Below are 26,047 nucleotides of genomic sequence, written 5' to 3'. Positions count from 1 at the left end.
TGTGAATGTTAAATGGCGGATCAGATCATGCGTAAATCACTGATCTGGAGATCTTTAACTATCTTTAACTAAGACTTTAATTGCTTTTGGCTGACTTTAATACTTAATGCTAGACAGTGTTTTATATAGTCAGTGCTCTGTTTTTTATGGAAGTTGCGTAAATCCACGTCGTTCTATTAAATGTCGTTTCATAATTAAATAGCCTTCCAATAGGTTGAGCTTATATTAGCTTTGCTACCAACGTGCACACGCATGCATTGAATAAACGCTCATACCACGACTTAATTTTATGCCTCTATGTTTGATGACACCGAATTAACAAGTATTTCCTACTAATTGCAGAAATGTTTGTTTTCTTTTTCTGTCCGCGGTTCCTTGATCAATTGCGCAGCAAATTATCAGACGATGCCCCGGGAATAATTTCACTCTGCAGACCAGCATTGTCCACGTTGCTGACCGCGGCCCATAGTTTGAGAAATGGTGACCTGCATGCTGCCATATTAAGGCCTGTTTACGATGTGTTTTAGCCGGGTTTTCGCGTGGAAGGCTGTGTAGAAATCTGGCACCCTAGGCTATTGAACGAAGTTAAACTGAAAGAGCGTGCCGTTCACAGACACCAGAATGAACGAGTTCACAGTAACGTTCATCAGGCAGTAATGCGTTCGGTTCAGTTCACGTTCGGTCAAAATATGAACGAGTTCATGAACTTTCGTTCAATGAACGCGTTCAGGCACAACACTGCTTACTCTTACAGTCATTTGTGTATAAAATAAAAACCTGCATGTTTTAAATGTTTTCAGAGAGTAAGCCTTTTGCAAGTAAATGTGTAATTTTGGCCAGAATGCTTTTGTTAAGACCTGCGTGTAAATTGTTTTGTAAACATAATGTCAGAGTTGACACAAGCATCAAAGCGATCGAAAAAAACTAAAACATGCAGCAAATTTGGCCTTCAAACAACCCAACAGTCAAATCACTGTGCTTTCAATCAATCATTACAAACTGCACAACAAACTGTAAAACAGTTTTCAACATGAGTTTCAGCCTACATTTTTGCTATGTCTGTGGCATCCCCCCCCCCCCACACACACACACACACACACACCTTCCCTCTCTCTATTTAGACTACATCACCCTAGTTCAACTTAAAAAGAGAACTGATCAAATGCTACAGGTGCGAAAGGAGAGAGAGAAGACAGCACAACATTTTGCAGAAGTAATGACCAGCCTGTTCCATGGTTCCATGGTATTGTATGACCATGTACACATACTGTACAGTAAGTGATGACTCAGAGAGGATTACTGTGCAAGGCAAATTCCCCCGAGTTGCTCCGGGATATATAAGTCGCTTTGGTTAAAAAAAAAAAAAAAAAAAAAAACCTCTAGCATACCATTATTTTTGACAAAAATGAGTGGTACACTGTTTCTGTCACGATCCTGCCCTGGATCTCTAGATCCAGGTTCATGTTTGATGTTTCTTGTGTATCTTGTGTATTATGTTTGTGCCCTGTAGTGGTTTGTCTTTGTATTTTGCCATGTCTTCTGTTCCTTGTCACTTCCTGTGTCATGTACCATGTATTCCTTTGTTTATCATTGTCATGTGCTTTTGTTACTTTCTGTGTTCTGAACCATGTGCTGCTTTGTTTACCACTCGGTGAGTTGCACAGTTTTGAAAACGAACATTAAGGGTTGTTTTAAGGACATGTTTGTGCATGCCCATAGGTAGCCACTCTGAAGCAGTAAAGGCGATTCAAAATGAGTCAGAAAAGTCGAGACAGGACCAATCGTCAAAATTTCGGTGTCCACCACTCTAGTTCATCCCAAACAAACCAGAAAAGGAACTCAAAGTGCTAAATACCGGAATTATCCTTTAAGTGATCACTAGCCACACCTAGCGCCTGTGTTGGCTATAAGAACCATAGATATTAGAAACCTATTGGGCTCCAGAATGTGCATAAATAGCACCGTCATCTTGGTGGGGGAAACCATATATATTAGAAAGCTATATACCGCATTGGGCTCCAACACGTACGTAAATAGCGACGCCATCTTGGTGGGGGCAACAATCACTGGAGGCCAATGGAAGAGCATGTGACACTGACTGCCGGCAAGCATTGCCCAGTAAGGTGTTTGCCCCCAGTAACATGGCGGCCGTGTCGACGTATGCCACCTAATATTGTTTAGGGGGCAGCCGTGGCCTACTGGTTAGCGTTTCAGACTTGTAACCGGAGGGTTGCCGGTTCGAACCCCGACCAGTAGGCATGGCAGAAGTGCCCTTGAGCAAGGCACCTAACCCCTCACTGCTCCCCGAGCGCCGCTGTTGTTGCAGGCAGCTCACTGCGCCGGGATTAGTGTGTGTTCACTGTGTGCTGAGTGTGTTTCACTAATTCACGGATTGGGTTAAATGCAGAGACCAAATTTCCCTCACGGGATCAAAAGAGTGTATATATATTTTTTTATTTTATTTTTTATTTATTTAATTATTTATTTATTTATTTTTTATAGAACTCGACAGACAATTTGGTATCTAGCTTTCTAATATCTATGATAAGAACACCTTCTACTCTCCTCTAAGCGGCAGTGCACACGCTTCCATTCCTCTCTGTTTTGCACATACCTTTTTTTGACCATGCACTCTTATTCACTCACATAACACAAACAAACACCCATACATTTAACTCCTAGACTTTTTTTCTTTTTGTCTAATAAATAAAGTAGTCAGAGACCCCAATCATCCCAACTATAGCCTCTTCTCTGTGCTACAGTCTGGGAAAAGTTCATGCTGCCTAAAAGCCAGTACGGAGAGACTGAGGGAAAGCTTCTAGTTACAGTCTATCCACATCTTGAATGAGGACTGTACCACTTAATAACTTATCTATCTTTTTTTCTCCCTTTGTTTATTTATATATACATTAATATTAATATTGCACAATCATTTAAGTCTAGAGGACTACGCATTTCACTGCATGTTGTACTTTATATAAATGTATGTGACAAATAAATATCTTCAAATAAATTTCTTGAATCTTGAAGTCTCTTATGTTGCGGCTTACAAGCCGTGACTGTATGCTCTTTGCTATGGGATATGCAGAAGCTTACTTGAAATCGGCAAACCAGTTTCCTGTTCGTTGACATGGCTGTCACCTGAAGATGAGTGCTTTAGTTGTACCAAAACGTAAGAAATACAATGTACACATGTCCGTGGGCAGCTCTAATGAGCATCGCTGTGCCACTCTGCTTGGCTTCAAGTCGTTATAAGCGTTTTTTCTAAAAACGCCAGCGTACGTGCAGTGGCCACACAAATTAAGGAGGGAAGGATTTTCAGTGAGCAAGTGTTTTGGTACAGCTGAAGCACTCCTCAGGTGTTTGTTAACAACAGGAAACTGGTTTGCTAACTTCAAGTAAGCTAATGCACAGAGCCCATGGCCTATGTAAAATGAGTGAATGAAGTTTGGATTCAGAAAGCAAATGTCCTACCATGTATAGGTTCTACCTGTGCACCTAAAAGGTGATTTTACTAATTGAGTTGAGCTAAGAAGAATGTGCTGTTGAACAAATATGTTTGGAACTTTCCTTCTCCCTTTTTATGTTGTGGCGTACAATACAGTATGCTCTGGCCTATGGCCTATGTCAAAGGAATGAATTTGCCTCCCCCTGGTGGTGACTCTGTCCCTAACAGTATAATGAAACAGAAGTGGGTTTGGCATGGAACTTAATGTTTTTCCGAAGATACAAAAAGAGGCTCAAATCTAAAATATGCGTTGAACTGACCTTCAGTAGAGCGTTGAGTAAATGCATTGTAATGAGACATACAGGCCTTGTTGGTTTGACACTGAAGATTGTAACATTGGGCAAGGGTTTACCTAGAACAGGTTTTCACTGTTAGCGACCCAGGGACCACCATTCTGATTAAGGAAGCAACCTGAGGACCACTGCAATTGAAAACAAATAGTAACTACCACATTGAAACTAGGCTACATTGAAAATGCATTGTCAGGGACCACCAGAAATCATGCCAGGTGTCCAGGCTATCGTGCCAGGTGTCCAGGCCTAGTAGGAGCTGAAAACAGTCAGGGCTTAGCCTAAACCTGTGGGGGAATTTTTAAACTTCTGGCAGCTAAACGCCCCATTGCTCCAGTCCATTTGAGACGGTAGGCCCAAAGAAAGGACCTGTCACCTGACATGAACATCACAATGTCCAGGATATTCTGTCTCCATGGTGACAGGATAGGAAGAGGAACATTGAGGTTGTCCACAGGAAGGGACAGTGCAGTCTCTTTTTGAGGGGTCTGTGCAGTAAAATCATGATACATGTTTTACCAGTCTTTTTTGCAAATGCTTTATGGGATGGGACAGCAGCATCAGTCAGTTACAGTGACACCAACACTATGCACACATAACCAGGAAGTGACTCAAATTTGAGTCCCCATCCCCCTTAATTAATATTATTTTTTTTTTCAGGACTGGACAGGACTAAAGTGCTGATCGACAATCCTTCTGATAATGTGTGGCACTACAGTCTAGAGCCACTGGTGTGATAAATAAATATGTTACCGGTTCAAGGGAGTCTAAGGCCCGCGTTACCTCAACCAACACAAAGTTCGACAGCATTAGTCCATAGTTCCGAGGTGCCCGCGCACCCCGATTTAGAGCCACTTTTATCCTCCATCACTTGCTGCCAGCAGAAGGTGTGTCACTCACTCGTCAGCCCAAATCAATCAGTTCACTATATATAAAGCGACCTTGGGTTTGAGAAAGGCGCTATATAAATTAAACGTATTATTATGTAATATATACATATAATCAGTTTATATATAATATTATTATAATATATATATATAATATATATTATTATATTATATAATTATAGTATATAATATATATATATATAATAAGTTTCATTTATATAGCGCCTTTCCCAATCCCATCTCAAATATACACACTGATATATATTAGAGGTGGAAAAGTCTAGCTTCAGAAAGGAAAAGTCCTACCACTACTGTGCCAAACACTCAAATAAACCAGCTGATTCTAATTAGCAAAACCAGCCAGGTAGATCAGGTACTTGGTGAGAGATTCAATACATGGTTGGACTTTGGTTGGAACGCATAGGGATTTAATAGGATTACCTACTTATGCAAACAGTTTATTGCATGTTATTTCTGGAGGGAGCTATATGCTGATAAACTCCCTCGTGCTCTCATCGTTTCATTTCCTTAGAATGGCAGACCTGGGTTGCCAATCCCCTTCAACATCTGTCAAAATAAGCCAAATGAAAAAAAATAACTGATCACTATATTTATAGGCCTACTGTCTCTACTAACTTATTTTTTTCTCTAAGTAAAGCAATTGCCATTAGGCCTATGCATCGCGATGAAACGAAAACTAATTGTTGTTGTCTAAACAGAGGATTTCCAACGAGACCTGGCAACAAATGATTTAGGCCTGGATAAGTTTCGTTTTCCATTCGTCACTACTATGGACAGCCGCCAGCTGTGCAGAAAGATCTCACAATGTAGCCTACCCTGACTGCTGTTTCTCTTGCATTCAGATGGTAGCCTAACTTTCCAATCTTCACCAAAAATGTCGGAAGCCGGTATCTTGAAAATAATTTGCGGCAATGGAGGAGCAATAGATTACGACAGACTCCTTGAACTTGCTTCCGGATTTCCAGATATAAACTGCTCTGAATTTGATTCACTTCTCGGAAATAAACAGTTTTTCCATCTCACGGAGAACGATGGTGTCAAACAAATACTTGCCAAAACAAACATGAAAATTTGCAGTGTGACAATGTGTCACAAGGTGTCGTCTAGCTGTACAAACCTTCATCTTTGTAAACTTTATCTTCATGGAGAATGCAAGGCAAGGTAAGATTGTTGATTTTTTAATCATGGATCATGTGCTATTTTATAACGCCAATTACCAACCATTTCGTTTTCAGTGCCATTTCACTTCCATTTCGTTTTCAGTAGCCATAGGTGTGTAGATTTGAACACAATCTAGTTTGTTTCTTAACGGGGCTTTTACTGCCTTAAACAGGGTTGCCAACTTTGGGTGTTTGGCTGGAGTGAGATTTTGTGAAGTCATAGTGCGTGTGGGTTAAATTTTTCCCTAAACCTAATTTTAAAAATGTACATTGTGTCCTGACGTTTTTGCTATGTACTATGTGTGTTTTTTTTTTTTTTTAAACCTAATAGAATGGAAAAGTTTCTTCAAAATGTACAATTAAATTATTGATTGCACTTGAAAACAAGACCAGTGTTTTAACCCCGTGGCATGGAAGGATTATGAGCCACTGGGCCCCTGGGCATGCACAGACATGAAAAGGGTCCCCCTGCCCAGCTGAAAAAGGTAGTAGCTCAGTAGAAAAAATTGAAAAATGATGACTTCTGGCAAGTTTTGTGGAAAGAAATGGACAGATTGAGACTTATGAATGTGTGTATGAGTGTACATATGTATCAGGGATGGAAATAGCCTAAAATATTTTTTTCCACCTAGGCCTACCATTGTGGCTGGTGGATTCCAAAGTCTACCAGCCACTAGAGATACAGTATGAACATTTGATGAAAAATCATGACCAAAATGATCACGGTTATTGGTATTATTGCAATATGATTAAAATGTGCTGACTTTTTTTCTAAACCTACCATCAATGTTGGACAGAACTCATAATTGGCCTGCACTTCATGCCCAGTATAACAAATCTAAAGGTCAACAGACTATAGTGTCATAAAAGTGGTGTGGCTCCTTTAAGACCCAATCCACTGGTGTGAGTTCTGGAGCCATCCAACTTTATCTAACTCTATACTATCCTACATCATCTGATTTTAATATTATGTCTAGGCTATATTTAACATTTAACATTTATTTTCTATTTGGCCTGTTATGAAATTATGCATTGACCAATATAAGCACACTTTTTTAAGACACTTAAATACATGCATGCTTAGCATTTTGTGAAAACAAATCATTATGGCTACATCGACTCTTAGCCATGAGCTGTATATCCTCTGATTTTAATATTTACACATATGTAGGTATTTAAGCACAGCTCAGTTTTAAGACACTTAAAGCCCAAAATTGGAGACCATATAGAAATTTGCTACCATTTCAAAACCGGATTACTCTGGAACGGCTTATTGTACAGGGGATTGCATTACACCTTTGTGTAAGGTCTGCTGTTTATTCTGGTTTACGGTTTGTCATGTGTGGAACGAAAAGTTTGTGAAATATTCCTCCTATATGAATTGAAATGAGCGCAGAGCTATAGTAGCCGCCCTAATATGATTATTTCTTGAAAGTTAATTTTCTCGCGAACCGTTTATCGCAGCAAATAGCCGCTATACCTTATAAAAGATGAGAAAAAGTTATTTCATGTGATGTCTGTGAGGCTACTTCGCGAGTAGTTCCTAGAGAAGAATGGGCGGCCACACTTTATGTCGGTCTGCCTCATGTCTAAATAGCAGCGTGTTCCGTGAAGGTGTCGCGGACCGGATTAAACAGTCAGCGAATCAACAATCAGAGAAAACTGCGCTGAGAACGTTGTAGGCTGATATTAGAACTACCTGCTGTTGGTCTAGACATATGTATGCCTTAAACTCGTATCCTGTCATTTAGAAACAATGCTGTGGTCTAGTCTAGTCATCAACAAAAAATGAACGGATTGCAAAAAAAAAGAATGGATTTGGCGTGACATTTCTTGAGTTGTGCGTGAGAGCGTGAGATTGGTGCTGAAAGCGTGAGTGTCACGCCAGATGCGTGAGAGTTGGCAACCCTGCTTAAATAGCCTATCCGATTTTGTTTACCACGCTCGGAGTTTAGTGCTGGGCTGGTAGGTGGCTATTTCCAACCTTTCTCACGGCACATCAACGGTTAGACCGAGAATTCTCGTCGCAAATCAAAATTCCACTGGAGCTCCAAGCGGATTTGTAGATGCAGCCTTAAAACACTGTTTGCAGCTCTTCGAGTCACGGTAAAGTCTAATTTTTGGTACATAGCTAATTTAGATACACTTATGGTGTGGGTGCTTGCGTTTCTTTTTGTATAGACATGAATATTAAGTGACACATCACATACACGTAAGAGGTTGGAAATACGGGAGGTTGGTAATAGATGACGTTACGCTATCATGAAAGAGAACAACATTTTCACATGCTATATCGTTACACAGACCCTGTCGTTACGGACACAATTTAAATTCGGCCCACAACGCCAACGTTCTCTCCAACCATCGGCTGCAGAAGCTCAGCAGAGCAGAGATCAGGCAGCTGCTTTTACAGAATGACAGCCCACATTCCCTTCTTCCACCGGTAAGTGGCTCTATCAAATGTTTCAGTTTTCAGTTCAATTCGGTTGCAACACCTTGATTTGCCATGCTTCCTCAAAAGTGTCTTCCCTGATAACAACTTAACCTCATTGCGCACGAGCCAGTCAGCTGATTGAGGAAGATTGCCACCATCTGAGGCTACCAAACTTCATAATCGCTGAACATATAGAGCTGATGTCAATGGTATAATTATGTGCTTTGGCCTTCATTCATTTTCACATGCACCCCTTGTACAGGTGTGTATCAGATACAACCAAGGCGATGGTGACTTCGGCAAGTGCGATGACCAGGACAACTGCACATACCTCCACATCTGCGAGGACTACATCCGTGGCACCTGCGACTCCGGAGACTGCGGCCGGTCCCACGACTTCTTCGAGCCCCACCCAATGACGACGCTGCGGAGGAGGGGTGTGCCCGACGATAAGGTGGGATCCATGCTCTCCGTCTACCAGAGGATCTTGGTACTCAGGGGCACGTTGGCGAAGGACTTGAAGCCCAATCCTGGTGCCAGGACCAGGGGCAGACGTGGCAAAGCTGGTAAAGGACATGCCACTGCCACCACTAACACAGAGGCGACCAAAGACGTAAGGAGTCGGGCACGGCCAGGTAAGTGCTGCAATCTGATCGGCAGTTGTAGTAAGTATATAATTAAGCAATAAGCCGTAGGTTACACTGATTCTACAACAGCTAAGGGGCATTGCTAGGCACGACGCGCTAGCGGAGTATGGGTTTGTGTATCACAAATTGCTTTGAGGCTATGGCTTGCTTTGGTGTGGGAGTGGGCACAAATGGCAAGCTTTACCTACAACAGTTATTTTAAAGCCATCTGCTCTTTTAAACAAAAACAGTACAGTATATTATAATGTATTATAGTGCTAAGTTGTTTAGATGGCAGTTATTGAGTCTCAGCCTCCAAAATCTGACTGTTGCCCTGTTTTCACAGAGATTAACGAAATTTGCCTCTTCTTCGTCAGAGCTGATTGCAAACAAGACAGTAAGTTCTTTGTGTTCTTCTCTACGTATGGGCACACGCATATCTTTGCTCCTTGTATGATTAATTGTTTTGGTGAATGTGATGTGAGTGTTGTAAATGTACTAAGAAGAGCTGTCTATGTTCGGATTCCCTAAATATTCAATTCAATTCAATTCCATTCAATTTTAAATAGCTCTCTATGGAGTGATTCAATAACTACATACAAACCCACACACACACAGACTAATAATACTGGGGAAACAGGAACTTTCATTGCATCTGATGTTCTTGTTTTATGTCTGGTCACCCAGAAACCTACAACCTAGTTAGTTAGTTAGTTAGATAGATAGTTAGTTAGTTACATAGTTCCTTAGTTAGTTTATTGTCCCCAGGGGGAAATTCAGTTTCACTCACTGCATATACACCTTCAAACATGACGTCTGAGTTCAACTAAAACAAGGGGGTAGGGGAACGTGTGGAAAGCGCACCACTTCTGGGAGGGTCTGAGGCTAATATGTGACCTACAGTAAGCTTTCCGTTGATCCCCATTCATTTTGGCATCACTTTCACATAATTTATTAATTTAGCACTGTTGTCCAAAGTGACTTACATATGTCAACTATATTACAAGGGATTACATTGTCCCTGGAGCAACTTGGGGTTAAGTGCCTTGGTCAAGGACACCACGGTGGAAGCCAGGAATTGAACCCACAACTTTTAGTCTACTGCACACTAGCCCTACCACCGTCCACATCAAATACCTTTACATCTGAAGCGATTTAAGCCTGCATGTGACCATTGTTTATTTCCAGACAAATACAAACTTGTATGACTGGCTCCATAACCTGTTATCCCACTTTATGGCCCCATAATAGACGTCTTTCTAAACCTACGCTAAAAATAATGTCATGACATTGTGACCGGAGAGGAGAGACCTTGTTGTCTCAATAAGAAGGTGGAAGGCAATCAGAGCCTATGGAAAGAAGCCACAGAGGAAAGCATCCGAAACTGCCACTATATTAGAACATATCACCTACCAAAAGCTGCACTCAAACTCTAAACACGTTCTCAGTTTTCTGAGCATGGCTACCAGATGAGTTAACTTGTTTCAGTCCATCGATCAATATCACTAGCTTGACGTAGCCATACTCAATTCTATTGATACTGCAATCAGACGTGATTATGGGGTGCGTTTCAACTGATGCAGGGAAAAAAATGGCTCAGCACACAATTGCATAGGCCTAACCAATCAGAACAACAAAATGGCCTATGGTGAATCCTGTAGGGAACATCCAAAATATCTTGCTTCTCGACAATTGCATTAATTGCTGTTTTGTGTTTTTTTTGTTGTTGTTATTTTTAAGTTATTGTGCTGTCATTATCTTGTACAACAGACACAATAGCGACATGTAAATGTTTTTTACATCTTTTTTACTTTTGTTGTTTAAACAAAATCCGCCGAAGCGTACTTATGTCACATGAATGACTAGGCGCCATTGCTCATCTATCTCATTGTGTAATGCTTGCCTGGACGATTTGATTAGTCAGCGAATTTGCATACGGGCAAAAAAGCTTTTCAATGGAGCATGTGTCAGACAGAATTTCCCGACCTCAAATTTTGTGGCCGAGGTTAAATTCGGGCTGTCCAGGCTACATCATCACATGTCTGTCTGCAAACTGTTCTTGAGGCTGCGCAGTACAAACGGATTACCCAGCAGGAAACTAATTCAAAGTGACTTAATTTCCCTCATTCAAGTCCTATGGTGTGGCTCTGTCCATTTCTTTTACTGTCTATGATAGCACCACATGGCATACAGTGTGGAGGATGTAGCACCACATGGCATACAGTGTGGAGGATACAGCACCACAGGGACATCACACACACACACGCACACACACACACGCACGCACACATACACACACACACACAGCACACAGCAAAGAGACATACTTTCTGCATTATTATGTTATCTTTTTCTGTCTGTTGCAGACAGGTGTTGGAGAGTCCACTCCAAAATGCCCTACCAGTGGCAGGTGAAGATGGGTAAATCCTGGACCGACCTGCCAAACAGTGAAGACATCGAGAGGGACTTTTGTAACCCGATCAACACTACTGCTCTGAGGTCCTGCCCCGTGATCTGTTTGGCTTGCTTTACACATTAGAGATACGTAATAGGACACTGGACACATAGTACTCTATATCTTCATAATATAATATTAGTTGATTGGCCTATGTTGTTGATTGGCTGTTGAGGGAAATGTCCAACCAATAGCACAAGGCGTTTATCTTCCCACATGCTGTATTTCTTCTCTGTGCGTTGTCTCCTGCAGTGAAAGTCGTTACAAAGTGCTAATGCAGTAGGTAAAACGGTCTTCCTGTACCTGTGTGTTGTCTCTTGTAGGGAGGGCGACCCTGTTAGTTTTGACACCATGACCTGCGGTCCGCATAAGGTGCGCCGGCTCTCCACCGCCTCATCCGTGGCCCAGCCAGACTTCATCCTCACCACCGAGTGGATCTGGTTCTGGGAGGATGAGTATGGGAAATGGATCCCATATGGCTCCATAGTAAGATTCACTCACTCACTCACTCACTCACTCACTCTTTGATGAACAAAAATGAACAGTGCAATTAGTTAGTTAAATCTGATATGGGGGGGGGGGGGGGGGGGGGGGGGCTCTGTTTCGCAACTGGCTGCAGTGGCCGTACAATATTTGGGTCCAAGTGCCCATGACGACTGGCCGCAATGTGCAACATCAAGTGACTAGCTGATATAAAAATGATGATGATAAAAAAAACTGCCTTTCAGGAAACCTAAGGTCACTATGCAACAGAAGAAATGAAAAACAATTATCAAACTGGAAAACAGTCAGTGTGTGTGTCACAGTCAATATGTGTGAAAGGGATTTCTCAATTTCAGCGATGGATTCATTGTTGTATTTTTTTTCTCAGTGATTTCCTGTCATACGTTTTTGTATAGAAGTAGTTCTTTTACTGAATGTTGATGCCTGTATTTTCTATTCAGTGTATGATATTGGAATATCAATGATTGTGATGGTCCTTTTATGATATTTCAATTGTACACAGAAAGAGATGCATAGGTTGTCCTCAATCTCCTCCAGTGATTTGGAAAAGCATTACCAGGACGACAACAAAGCAGTGGTTCTCTTTACAGCTGCTACAGAGCAGTATGAAGTCAGTTTCAAAGGTACGACGCCTACCGCATGTCTTAAATACCAAAGCATGGCAAAATAACACACAAGAAAGGAAAGAATTAAGTGTGCAGACTCCTTTTTTAAGTATATCTTGGCAGTAATTTGACCTGGGATGTGCAAAATAACTAACTATACCCACCGCATATCTTAAATACCAAACTAGCCTCTTAATGACCTCCTCTAACAACACCTACCACACCTCTTATACTAGACTGGCCTCTTAATGACCTCTTCTAACGACACCTACCGCATCACTTATACTAGACTGGCCTCTTAATGACCTCCTCTAACGACACCTAGCTTTTAGAAAAAGGCTGCAGAAGGGTGCACAGAGGTGACAAATCTGTGTTCCTCACATCTCTCTACAAAACTCCATTAGTGTGTGTGTGTGTGTGTGTGTGTGTGTGTGTGTGTGTGTGTGTGTCTGACATGACATGATTGTAATATTCCTAAATATTTTTAGTAACATTTCTAAACATTTTTAAATGCTTTCATTCTTACAGTTATGGAGCAGAAGAATATGAGCTCTGGCAAGACAAGACAAGTTAGAAGAAGACCTAAGTTCGTCTCTTCTTACGGTGTCCAAACGGCCAGAACCAGGTATTTCAATCATAGTAATTTTCCTTCTCATAATTATCCATTCTCAATTATTTGCAGTAGCATATATATATATATATATATATATATATATATTGGTGTCTTGTTATTTTAGAGACAGCTTAAGTAAGGGATAATGTAAAGAACGCCGGTCATTATTGGGAAAATAAGTCCCGACAGGGCGAACTGGACCCCGACGCGCAGCGCCCTGTCGGGACTTATTATGACCGCCGCGCAGCGAAGCGGCGGTCATATAGGTTTAGTCAGATTTTTTTTTTTTTTCTTTTTCGCATGTCCAAATTTCTGTCAATGATTCCCGGGACACTGAAAGACCGGGGTAGACGAAACTTGGTGGGCATGTAACCCCATATGGATAGCATGGAACCATCGTTTTTCGTTTTGATCTGTAGCCCCCCGCTGGACTGCACCCCCCGAAAGGAGGGTAGGGCAGACACAGTTTTCTGTGAATATCTCGAGAACCGTAAGGTTTAGGAGGACCTTTTTTTTTTTGTATGTTGATCTCAAGGGACCATGTCAACCCATTCCATAACCACTCATTTCATGTATAGCGCCACCTAGTTAAACACAAAAAAGTAAAAATGAGGTGTTGTAATCGCAGGTATCTGTGACCTAACATAGTCAAAACTGCACGAAATTGGAAGTGTAGGATCATTATGACACCCTCTGAATGCACGCCAAGTTTCGTGGAATTCCGTTCATGGGGGGCCACACAATAAATTAATTTATGTTACTATACACCAACTGGCCTGTAGGTGGCCGGAGACAGTTTTCTGTGAATATCTCGAGAACCGTAGGGCCTAGGAGGTCCACCTTTTTTTTGTATGTTGATCTCAAGGGGCCATGTCAACCCATCCCATTACCACTTATTTCATGTATAGCGCCACCTAGTTAAAAATTAAAAAGCAAAAATGTAGGTGTTTTCATCACAATATCTCTGGCTGACATGGTCAAAACTGCACGAAATTGAAAGTGTAGGATCATTATGACACCCTCCGAATGCATGCCAAGTTTTGTGTACTTTCGTTCATGGGGGGCCTTACAATAAAATAATTTATGTGTACATTTAGTGACGTACACCAACAAGGATTCCCGGGACACTGAAAGACCGGGGTACACAAAACTTGGTGGGCATGTACCCCCACATGGATAGCATGGAAACGTAATTTTTTGTTTTGATCTGTAGCCCCCCCGCTGGACTGGACCCCCCGAAAGGAGGGTAGGCCAGACACAGTTCTCTGTGAATATCTTGAGAACTGTAGGGCCTAGGATGACCATTTTTTCCGTATATTTGCCTCCAGGGGTCATGTTAACCCAGTTCATGTGCACACATGTGCACAAACAGATACACACACACACACACACATTCACAGTAATCATGACACATACTCACACAGTAGACATATGTACGCTTCCATGCACAGGCACATACGCAGGCACGCACACACACACACACACACACACACACACACACACACACACACACACACACACACACTCACACACACACACACACCCACACACATAACATAAACATAACACAAACAATCAAGAATTTCTCATAATTATGAACAGGCAAGATGGAGGTGGGGTTGTATAAAATGAATTTTACATGTGAAATCTATGAACTAATCATGTTTTGGTACTTGTTGTCTAGTAGATACCAGTGAGAATTGAGTGTGGATAATGCAATTTAGTGAGACAGTTAGAATCATATAGGCCTTTCAGCGTGATTTCTTTTTGTGGAAAAAATGTGCTGGACTGGGCGGCGGTCATATTTTGTACTGCTCTGCGGTACATCTAGTTTTCCCAATAATGACCGGCGTTCTATACATTATCCCGCTTTTATTATACGGCTCTTCACAATGCTAGTAGAACGCTCCATTGACTTGAATGGGATTTCCCAACGTTCTACGGTAAAATAAATTCATGTAATTACCGCTGCAAACATATAATTACCGCTGTCAATGGCAACAGGTTTTGTGCTTCTGATACGTCTTTCATATCACTACGCAATGACTGGAACTTCATTCAAACGTGAAAGCAGACGGTTGATCAGCCGTGTTCTAAAGAATGTTTGATTCAAGTTCAGCAGCGTGTGTTGTTGCAAACTATTTGTTTTTCAGCAAATGCCACGATGAATGGTAACAAATAGGCTAGGCTATGTAGGCTAAAGTCATATCGTGGGGAGTTTATTATTTCGTTTTGGCAAGTAGCCGTATAATAAGCGGGATAATGTATAGAACGCCGATAAGTCTCTTCAGGGCGTAACAAGACCCCTCCGCTGCGCGTCGGGGTCCAGTTCGCCCTGTCGGGACTTATTTTCCCAATAATGACTGGCGTTCTATACATTATCCCTTACATTACACGGCTACTTGCCAAAACGAAATAATAAACTCCCCACGATATGACTTTAGCCTACAAAGGCATTTGCTGAAACAATTGAATTGTTGGTGTCTTGTTATTTTAGAGACAGCTTAATAGGGACTAATGTGTTGGTGTGTTGTTATTAGCAAGAGAAGAGCTTAATAGGGACTAATGTGTTGGTGTCTTGTTATTACCAAGAGAAGAGCTTAATAGGGACTAATGTGTTGGTGTCTTGTTATTAGCAAGAGAAGACCTTAATAGGGACTAATGTGTTGGTGTCTTGTTATTTTAGAGACAGCTTCATAGGGACTAATGTGTTGGTGTCTTGTTATTAGCAAGAGAAGAGCTTAATAGGGACTAATGTGTTGGTGTCTTGTTGTTAGCAAGAGAAGAGCTTAATAGGGAGGGACTAATGTGTTGGTGTCTTGTTATTTTAGAGACAGCTTAATAGGGACTAATGTGTTGGTGTCTTGTTATTAGCAAGAGAAGAGCTTAATTGGGACTAATATGGTGATGTCTTGTTATTAGCAAGAGAAGAGCTTAATAGGGACTAATGTGTTGGTGTCTTGTTATTTTAGAGACCGCTTAATAGGGACTAATGTGTTGGTGTCTTGTTATTAGCAAGAGAAGAGCTTAATAGGGACTAATGTATTGGTGTCTTGTTATTAGCAAGAGAAGAGCTTAATAGGGACTAATGTATTGGTGTCTTGTTATTTTAGAGACAGCTTAATAGGGACTAATGTATTGGTGTCTTGTTATTAGCAAGAGAAGAGGCCCTGCATCATCACAACATGGTAGAGGTGTGCCAGGATACTGGGACAAGTCTGCCGTGCCTGAAACAGGATATAAGGTTTGCTCATATTTTTGTTCTTCTTTCTCGTTATCTGTAGCGATGGGAGAGGGAGCCCCCCCCCCCCCCATTGACTTCAAATCCGGGCCTACTGGGTAACTGCCCACTGATGCAGAGGACCAGGCTCATTGGTGTAGTAGGGCACCACAGTTGTACTGTTTGTAATACTTACTTAATCTAGTCAAAACAGCTGAGCTGTTGATCTTTCCCTTGACACTACAATGTGTTTGTTTGTGTGTGTGTGTGTGTGTGTGTGTGTGTTTGTGTCCATCCAGAGAGTAACTCTGCTAAGTACCGACCGGGACTACCTGAAGGTCCAGGAGCTGTTCAGAAAGACTCTGAGCGGTTTTGACATTGTCAGTGTTGAGAGGATCCAGAACAAAGAACTCTGGGAAGACTTTCAAACGTAAGCCACTTGCGATTCCACACACACACACACACACACACACACACACACACACACACACACACCACCTATGTGGTGTGATTTTATAAATTGCATCACCTAACTGCAGTCTAAATAGTAGTTCATGCACAAGAACTTTGTTTGTTGACAGACTTTGCAATTTGCCCGCCAAACAAATCAGAGCCCTATACTTCAGTCAAGTTCTTATACCCTTTCCCTGACAAGAGGTAACATCCTTTACCCTTTAAGTCTTGGTTAAGTATGTTGTGGCCATCCTCTCACTATCAACTGACTCATGCATAGGTGAACTGTATTACTCTGAAGACAAATGTCTCCTGTGATTGCTGAGATGTACAGTATATGTGCAGTTGTTCCTCAACCAATGTTTTTTTATTCAAAGTGACTTTGTTTGCTTTAGTGCATCTCATAGAATAGTACATGATAGTAAATAAAAGGACAAAATATGGCAATGCCATTGCCAAACCATGTCAAATGTTAACATAGCAAACAGAAGAAAATGTGATGGTCTACTGCAGGGGTGCCAAAGATACGGCCCGGGGGACAAATCCAGCCCGCCAGCAGGTTTCATACGGCCCTCCAGATGTTTTCAAGATATTCACATCCAATTGTTAGTGATGGGCAAATTAAGCTTTGGTGAACCACTAAACCACAGCAGTGTGAAGCTAGCAACACTAATGAAAAAATCCAATATGGCTGCCACATGTAGATTTTTCAACATAAAAGTCCTTACCCAAACCAGTATATGTAACCAAAAATATGGGTTTGCTAAGGACTTTTATGTTAAAAAAAAATGTATGTGTGGCGGCCATCTTTTTGCTTTTCAGCTAGTGTCGCTAGGTTCACATTGCTGTGGTTCAGTGGTTCACCAAAGCTTCATTTGCCCATCACTACCAATTGTTGTCGACTATGTGTGATAAGCAATATTTCTATGACCTGATCGATCTATTAAATATAGCACTGCAAACCATCCTCAGGAAGGAAGATGCAGGCCCCAGCTGTGGCGCAACTGGCTGGGGCACCTGCACCGTACACCGGCGACCCAGGTTGATTCCCGCCCCGTGGTCCTTTCCGGATCCCACCCTGACTCTCTCTCCCACTCGCTTCCTGTCATTCTCTACTGTCCTGTCACATTAAAGGCATAAAAAGCCCAAAAATATACTTTTAAAAAAAAAGGAAGGAAGATGCAGAAAAGCAAAAAAATGTTTTGCTGGATCAATATTACTATCATTTCAAAGTATCTGCGTTGGTTTTAGAAACCCTCTAAGAGCATATTGAAAGGGTCTATACCATACATGGGCAACATACGGCCCGCGGGCCACATACGGCCCGTGGGCTTTCCCTGACCGGCCCGCGTAAGGTCCGTGAAAGAACAATAGTCAAGAGCCTAGCATAGAGATAATGCATACAAATCAATATCGTTGTTTTTATTTTTGAAAGCGACTGCTAGCCTATTTGTACGCCCATACATCTGTGCGTGGATGCATACGACGTAAACACCCTCACTGATGTGCTGGTGAATAGAATGTATGCTTCTGCGTCGACACAATGCAGTTGCCTTTACGTCGGCGTAACCCTTTTAAAGTTTTGTGTCTCTTCTGTCTGCGTGGCTCACCACCGCAAAGGTTGTTAGAACGAACTCCTACTGCTGCTCGTTGGCGATACGAAGTGTTCATTTCAAAACGTTACTGGCAGATAGACAGTTTACAATCGGATAACCCCGTAATTGTAACCAAAATATGTCCGAGTTTATTTGCAAAGCTTATGTTAGCGAACTAGTATGATGCTACTACCCACAGGTTGCTTGAAGCAGCCGGCTCAACACACAGAGCGAGTTGACCAATCACAGTGTGCATAAAGTTAAAGCAAAAACATAGCCTACATTTTTAAAATAGTTTTCTTTGTGCATGTTGATTAACTAATGACAGCCTACTATTGTCTGCTCCACATTTTCGTAGTCTAATTCTGCATAGAGTTAATTTAATGATGGTAATGATTTAATGAGGAAATATTGCTGAGTGTTGATGAAATGGTGGCACAGGCCTAGGTTGTACTGACTCCTTCACATTTTCATGACCTAGCCTAATTATATAGATATTGTAGTACTTTTTTATATCAGTCTTTGAAAACTGAAAAAAATGTCAATGTCAAAAAATTATTTTCGAGAATGAGGATTAAATACTGGACATAGATTAAATATTGCTGTTTTTCCATTGTCTCCCTCACATTTTCATCTGTTCTTACGACTTAACAAAATCATATGATTTACTTAATGTTATACAAGAACAGAATAGAATTGAACAGAATTGAGTTCAGACTTGAGTTCGGTATTTTGGGTCCGGCCCTCCTCAACAGTCCCAGTTTGTCATGTGGCCCCTTGGGGAAATTAGTTGCCCACCCCTGGTCTATACTCTACACTAAGGGGGGAATTCTCACATTTACGTAAGGGTGCATACTGTAAGTTAAAAAAAGAGAGACTTACATGGAAGGTAGAGTACTTCAAGTAAGATAGAGCAGTATATGACGGTACACAATAAACCTTGATGCCTTGCTCAGGGGCACTTCATCCCCCCCACCCACATTTTTCCCACCAGTTAGGGATCAAACCAGCCACCCTTTGGTCACAAGTCTGATTCCCTAACCAGTAGGCCACGGATGGATTGAATTAAAGGCATAAACAAAAAACAAACTTTCCTCCAACACCACCTGTGGTGTGCAGTGGCAACCAATTATTCCCTGATGAATTCCCAAAGAGGATTGTGAGGGGCCGAGGCGACCACCCCACGTTTAGGGAGGTGCACCACTGGATTAGGTCGTGTTGAGGAAAGGCAGGAGACCGCAGTTTCATACAAAAATAAAATATTTATTTAGTCCACAAACAAGGAGGAAGCACAGCAGGAATCCAGACATAAAAATCCAGGGATCTTCAGTATGTATCTTCAAGTGAACATTTGAACTCGCCATTAAACTAGGCAACAATCACAGACTTTCTAGGCGACCTTGCATAACTTTGGACCATACTTTATCCCCTTGCCTCACAGCAAGCAAGGTTAACATTATAAACTTCAATTTACTTTCTAACTCTAAACTTCCCTGAGTCCCTGGATCTCCAGCTCTTCCTTCTGTCTTCCGTTGTCTCCCGTCTATTGTGTGTCTCTCCCATGTGAAATAAGCAGGGGGTCAAGAGCGTGCAGATTAGCTTCGGCATGTTAGCATACGCCATTTTCAAATATGCCGCTGCATGGAGCATTTGGAACCAGCTCCATGCACGAAAATCCGTGTTGGGCACGAGCTCTCATGCGCGTACATGTTGGTGGGCGGGTACCTATCCGGCGGCTACAGCCAAACGTTATTCAGTGCGTATTTCTTGAGGATCCTATTAGAAGACGTGCATATTATGGTTGTTTATCCATCATATGACAAATAAACCAATAAATTAAATTGTATTGATCTTGTTTCGTTGTTGTTTGTCCCGAACAAACATAGCCTAAACATGATTAAAGACAATAAATTACACAACAGCGGCATAAAGACCTTGTCTCGTTACACCATGGGTAGCACTAGGCTACTACATTTAAACACAATTATTGCCGCGAGGCATTCCAGCCTACGAATTTAATAAAAAGTAAACCATGCATAATTAAAAAAAAAAAAAATTCAATTTAGGCTACTTCGCTATGCAATAAGGTTTCTATTAGAGCATAGCGCACGTTCAATGAATGAAGGAAAGGCCTTGTCTCGCAATAAACAGCTGGAAATTCCAACACTTTTTCAACTACACAAAACTTTACAGTGATCATCAAATACCCTCTAGATTTAAATGCCCATCAGTCTTAACATTTAACTATATAATAAAAGTCAAAAAGTAAATTAAATCCCATACCAAAACCGAAAATCATCTGCGTTTGATAGCCTGGTATGCCGCTCCAAACAAAACGCATGTCTCACAATAACGTACAATGTAAGAAATAAAGGTCTGCCTCGAATAAGCCTACCTCAAATAAATACCTGTGCTTTGTAGCCTAAGTAAATAGCAGACCCTGGACATAATTTAGGATTTACGGAAAGTATGCAATCATACGATGTTGGACGCCTGGCGATGCTCTGGCCGTCTACCGTGCCTCTGACACCGCTGCTTCATTTGGATGGTAACTCCACAGGTGAGCGCGAAGATTGGATGTCGTGGATGCGTAAGTAAACTGTTTTTTGCTGAGTCCGCAGACAACATTCTCTTTAACCGTTACTTTACCATCTGCGGTGTAGCCTACAACTCAAAGTAAAGACACCACATTTTAGATGAGTTGGGGACGTAATTGTCCGCTCAGGCTGACCGTTCTGTGTGTTATCTTCAATACTATCTTCAATAATATTGAATATCTTCAATATTATTTTCAAAACAGGGTGGCTATTGAGGGTTCTGGCTCCAGTCATTATTGTGGCTACTGGCTATTATTGGCTAGATTTGGTCATGGGCCAACGCTAGAATACGTTTAGAGCACCCGCTATGAGATGGCAAACAATAAAATTAAAACAAAAAACTAATCATAGACTGTAAAAATGCGCTACACTTGGCACTAAAAACCGAATAGTTTATTTATAGTTCGACTACGGATATTTCACGTCATGTTCGAATGCATATTTGCAGCAGGACAGCAGGCAGACTAGGGCTGTCACTTTTGTGAAAAAATCCTGTTCGATTTTTGAGACATAAGTGTTCATTGAATCGATTGTAAAATCGATTTTTCATGTCTAAAGACGTTTCCATTTTCAACGCAAATATAGGCCAATTCACAAACAACTAAAAGGCATTAGGACGAACGTAAAGAAGGCGCTTGTAGACGCAAGCCAGCAATATTTCTGATGATTTATTGGCATGAAGTTTCGTGCCTGCAGTACTGCTGCAGGCTTCAACGTCTGTGTCTGTGTTTACGATTAGAAATTTCAAACAAATTTCGCCTAAGTAGAACTCGTTTGCACAGTTTGCATAGCCTACCGCTTTTGTTCTTCTCCATAGTTTGATATACCAAAAATCCGAAGTACTTCCACATCGAACTCCTCCTATCACTCGTCTCTCTCATGTCGCACAGGTTGATCGCGTTGTCCTCCATTTTTTGGCAAAACACGAGCAGCACAGCAGCTGATTGAAACAGCTGTTTCCGGTGCGTAAAAATGGTGGGAATTTTCTTTTTAGCTTTCGCAATGCTTACTGCACTTCGGAATTATTTTATATTCTTATATTCTTGTTTGTGAATTTTGTTACATCTATCCTTTTTATTTGTTTAATTCGTTTAAAATTAATAGTGTACATATTTGGTTAAAATCGATTCCTTATTTTAGTTTTCGAAACTTGTGTTGTTTGGTCCAATCGATTGTGCAATCGATTTTCGAACGTAAAGTGACAGCCCTAAGGCAGACCGCTCTTAGTTAGAGCCGCTGTGTTATCCAATGAAATTAAGTTGCGCTTCAGGGAGACTCCACTCGGACGCCATGCGCGTTCCCGAGCAACTTTTACTTCTTCTTGTTATAAGGGAAGGACTTTATGTGCATTATCGCCACCCTCTTACTGGAGGACGACTCTCTTTTTACAGAATATCCAATAAAAATCGACGTTGGTCCATGCGTCATTTCCAGCTTTGTAACTTGGCGCATGGTCAGAGCCGACTGGCGCTGGATCCGAACCCCAGTGTTCAATATGGCGTTGACTATGAATTGGCCGGATTTACTAGCCTAGCCTCCACCATTCATTTGTATGGAGGGCGGGACTTAGTCACTCTCTCCAGTTATATATAATACCTCCATGGAAATAAGCCTGCCTTTAAATAGGCTAGGCAATTACCCAATTAGGTCTGGGCTAAACCATTATAGGGAATGCGGGGGTGGTGGTGGTCTGTACCATTAACCCAATCACAGTTAAAATCAACACCTTAATACAGACACATATGAAATAAACAGCCATAAACCTGGAATTGAGTGCAGGTGAGTGTTTGGCTGCAGTCCATGGAAGTGTGGCACAAGGCAGTTTTTCAAAAGTTCAAAAGGGAAAAGGAGAGGACTCCTTTTTCACAAGGATATATACTATGATTGGGCCTAAAGTTTTGGCACAGTGTGAGCTATCGTATCACACACAGTTGATTTTTGTTTTTGTCTTATGGTTTGTTTGTTAATTTGTTTGTCTTTATTGTATGTTTTGTCTGCAGGAAACGAGATCGGATGAAGAAAGCCAATCAGGACAAAAAGTACGCCGATGGGGAACGTCTGCTCTTTCATGGCACAAACTCTCAGTACATTGATGCTATCTGCTTCCAGAATTTTGACTGGAGGAAGTGTGGTGCCAATGGAACAGTTTACGGAGAAGGTGAGCGCTGAAGATGGAATTCTTTGCTATAAAGCATGTCGTATAGTAGTTTAATTAATTAACTTTGCTATAAAGCATGTCGTATAGTAGTTTAATTCATTAACATTGCTTCAAAGCAGTTCGTATAGTAGTTTAATTAACTAACTTGCCTAAATCAACTTGCCTCTCTTTTTCCAAAAAATATCATATCAAAATGATTGTTCTGTGATCACTTTGGTTTCATTCATTTTTAGTGTGTAATTGTCTCAATTCAATCTATAAAAAAAACATTACTGCCAGATGTTCTGATGGGTATTCCTTTTGTGATAATTCCTAGGATGTTACTTTGCCCGGGATGCCTCCTACTCCAACAACTACACCTCTGGCCATGGCAAGCGCTCCATGTTTGTGTGCCGTGTACTCGTAGGCTGCTACACCCGAGGACAGTCTCAGTATCGCCTACCACCCTCCAGGGATGGAGGCCTCATTCTGTACGACAGCTGCGTGAATGACGTGCGCGACCCTTCTATCTTCGTGGTCTTTGACAAGCAGCAGGTGTACCCCGAGTTCCTCATCACCTACACTGAGCACGTCTATTGTCCGCCAGTGACTCTGGATTCTTCTTCCGATTCTGATTCTGATTTTACTTTGTTTTCTCCCGTCAAGACGACTGTGACCTCCACAGAGTCTTTCTACAATTCCTCACACTACGGCTCCACTGTGCTCACGAGCATAACCAGTGCACCGCAGCTCGTAACAATCGTGGCCTCGCATTCATCTGTGTCACCGTCGCCTGCCAGTCTGACCACAGGACAAAAGGTCCACTCTTCCAGCGGCAGAGTTTCCGTTCAGCTCTCTAGCACCGACGCATTGGCTCCGACTGTGGGTGCTTCTAGTCCGTTTTCTGTCTCGACAACACCCACCAAGCCGTCGACAGGGTCTCCCCAAAGCTCTGCCACAACACCCGTTACTCACTATTCGCCATTCAGGTCTTCACATCTGGATCCAGCCCAGGCTTCTGCCGTGTCCACAACACCCTCAGCTCCTGTTACGTCCGCATTGAGATCCGTATCCACAACACCCTCAGCTCCTGTTACGTCCGCATTGAGATCCGTATCCACAACACCCTCAGCTCCTGTTCTGTCCACATCGAGATCCACGTCCACTTCTTCCAAGCAGCCAACTAATCCTTTACAAGCAGCCCAAACAAGTAAGAGGGACTTCTTCAGTGATGACGGGGGATGGGAGTACGTAGATTCATCAAACATCACCAAATCTAAGAGTGCATCAACAGGCCTCTTTGATCTACAAACATCCAGCAGTTCCACACTAACTCCCCATCGGTCGGATCCCAGACCAGCGTCCAGGCGATCGCTGTACTCGTCCCCAGACGCGTCTCTGATCAGCTCCTCTGTGAGGTCCGCCGCCACAACGGCATCGACTCCTGTGAGGTCCCGCGCCGCGGCAACATCAGCGAATGCAAGGAGGGTATCTCCTCCATATCTGTCCACCTCAACGTCCTCTTACACCCGACAAGTGCCTCGTCCACAAAGCCAAGACATCTATTATGTTCCCACTCCTAGGAGACAGAGTAATGAACCAAAGAAGAAAGAAGAATGCATCTTGCTTTGATCTCATTGTCTTTCTGCCCATTATTTTATGATTTTGCTCAGATTTCTGTTTTTAATGGTTAAAACAAATTGTCCCACTTGTACTACTGCAATAATTAGCTTCTCTCTGCTACGTCTCACTACACTTTAGTAGTTCTTGTTGGATTGTAATGATTACAATTAACAACACTAGTGTTCATTTAGAATGTTCAATATTATGGTGTCTGTGATGGACATCAGAGCATCAGAGCTGTAGCTCAGGGCCTCTGTTTGCCAGTGTCTTGGCATGTGGATATAATTTAAAGATTAAATGTGATTTTGTGCAATATTTCCAGTGGTTGGTTATGGTTTTCACAATTTGTTTAACTCAATCATTGCACTTAACAAAAAAAGAATGTAATTCCTAATAAATTATGTAATCCAGCCACTGATTCAGTGTTCCAATGTTTGCCAGCATTTGGAAGATGAGTTGTTTCAATTGAGAGGGATATCTATGGCCTGAAAGTAATATGCAAAAAATAAAATAAAAAATTACTAGACACTAGATGTCACATGTGGTGGAATTAAACTGTGAGTGTTTGAATACAACATCTAGTGTGTGGACACTATCTGAACAGGCAATATGTTAGAAAAATACTAAATATGCTGCTCAAAGGAGGTATAGTGCAGGGCGATATGTAGCAAAAAAAGGTGTTTTGGAACATTCGTATATACATACATTTTCTAATAAAATTGAATGACTTAGGTAATAAATATGACCATGGGTGACATGAGATGTCATGATTATCAACCAGTGATGGGTGTAACCACCATTATGCTATTTATTGGCATACCCGGAAAAACACATTGACTGATTTAAAAGTTTCCTTCACATAACCTAATAATCATTTGAATTAAAGTAATGTTCTGCACTCACCCCAATAGATTAGAGTAGATTAGATTCAACTTTATTGTCATTGCAGAGTACAAGTATGAAGACAACGAAATGTGGTTTGCGTCTAACCAGAAGTGCAAAAAAGGAGAAAAGTGCAATGTGATATACAAAGTATAGACAGGTGGTGCATAGACAATCGAAATCAAGAAATATAGTGCAGTGTAGACAGTAGTATACAGTTGATTTATATAAAGTAGAGAGGTTTAGAGTAATATAAATATGTGCAGTGTATTAGCAGTTACCTTATAAGAGCAGAATAAATATGGCTATGTAATGTGAACAATGTATGAACAACATACATTGGGGGGGGGGGGGTCTGCCTCCTTGTTGTCCCTGTCAAGGTTGCCATGGTCGTGGACACCTCAACAGGCACAGGCAAGGAGGCATTGGACAGGGGT

The 26,047-nt window shown here is 41.6% G+C and overlaps 1 protein-coding gene across 2 annotated transcripts; it reads left to right on the top strand.

Annotated features, from left to right (window-relative positions):
* Nucleotides 1-5,486: 5,486 nt before the first annotated feature.
* Nucleotides 5,487-25,139, top strand: LOC143136280 (protein mono-ADP-ribosyltransferase PARP12-like). 2 transcript variants are annotated; one of them, XM_076296908.1, is made up of 13 exons: nt 5,487-5,867; nt 8,171-8,309; nt 8,563-8,935; nt 9,273-9,323; nt 11,293-11,425; nt 11,705-11,867; nt 12,388-12,508; nt 13,019-13,115; nt 16,260-16,347; nt 16,623-16,753; nt 22,969-23,126; nt 23,443-23,660; nt 23,772-25,139. In XM_076296908.1, the coding sequence occupies exons 1-13, from the start codon at nt 5,581-5,583 to the stop codon at nt 24,735-24,737; spliced, it is 2,925 nt and encodes a 974-aa protein (XP_076153023.1). In that variant the 5' UTR covers nt 5,487-5,580; the 3' UTR covers nt 24,738-25,139. The 2 variants fall into 2 exon arrangements, with proteins under 2 accessions (XP_076153023.1, XP_076153022.1); XM_076296907.1 differs by having other exon boundaries at nt 23,443-25,139.
* Nucleotides 25,140-26,047: the final 908 nt, after the last annotated feature.

Source organism: Alosa pseudoharengus, unplaced genomic scaffold (assembly GCF_046254945.1).
Source record: "Alosa pseudoharengus isolate Yale_2024_CS ecotype anadromous, Long Island Sound unplaced genomic scaffold, YU_APseudo_1.1 YU_APseudo_1.1_scf_20, whole genome shotgun sequence".
In the NCBI taxonomy this organism is placed as follows: domain Eukaryota; kingdom Metazoa; phylum Chordata; class Actinopteri; order Clupeiformes; family Clupeidae; genus Alosa; species Alosa pseudoharengus.
Note: the sequence above shows the minus strand (reverse complement) of the source record. Positions and strands in the feature narration are given on the sequence as shown.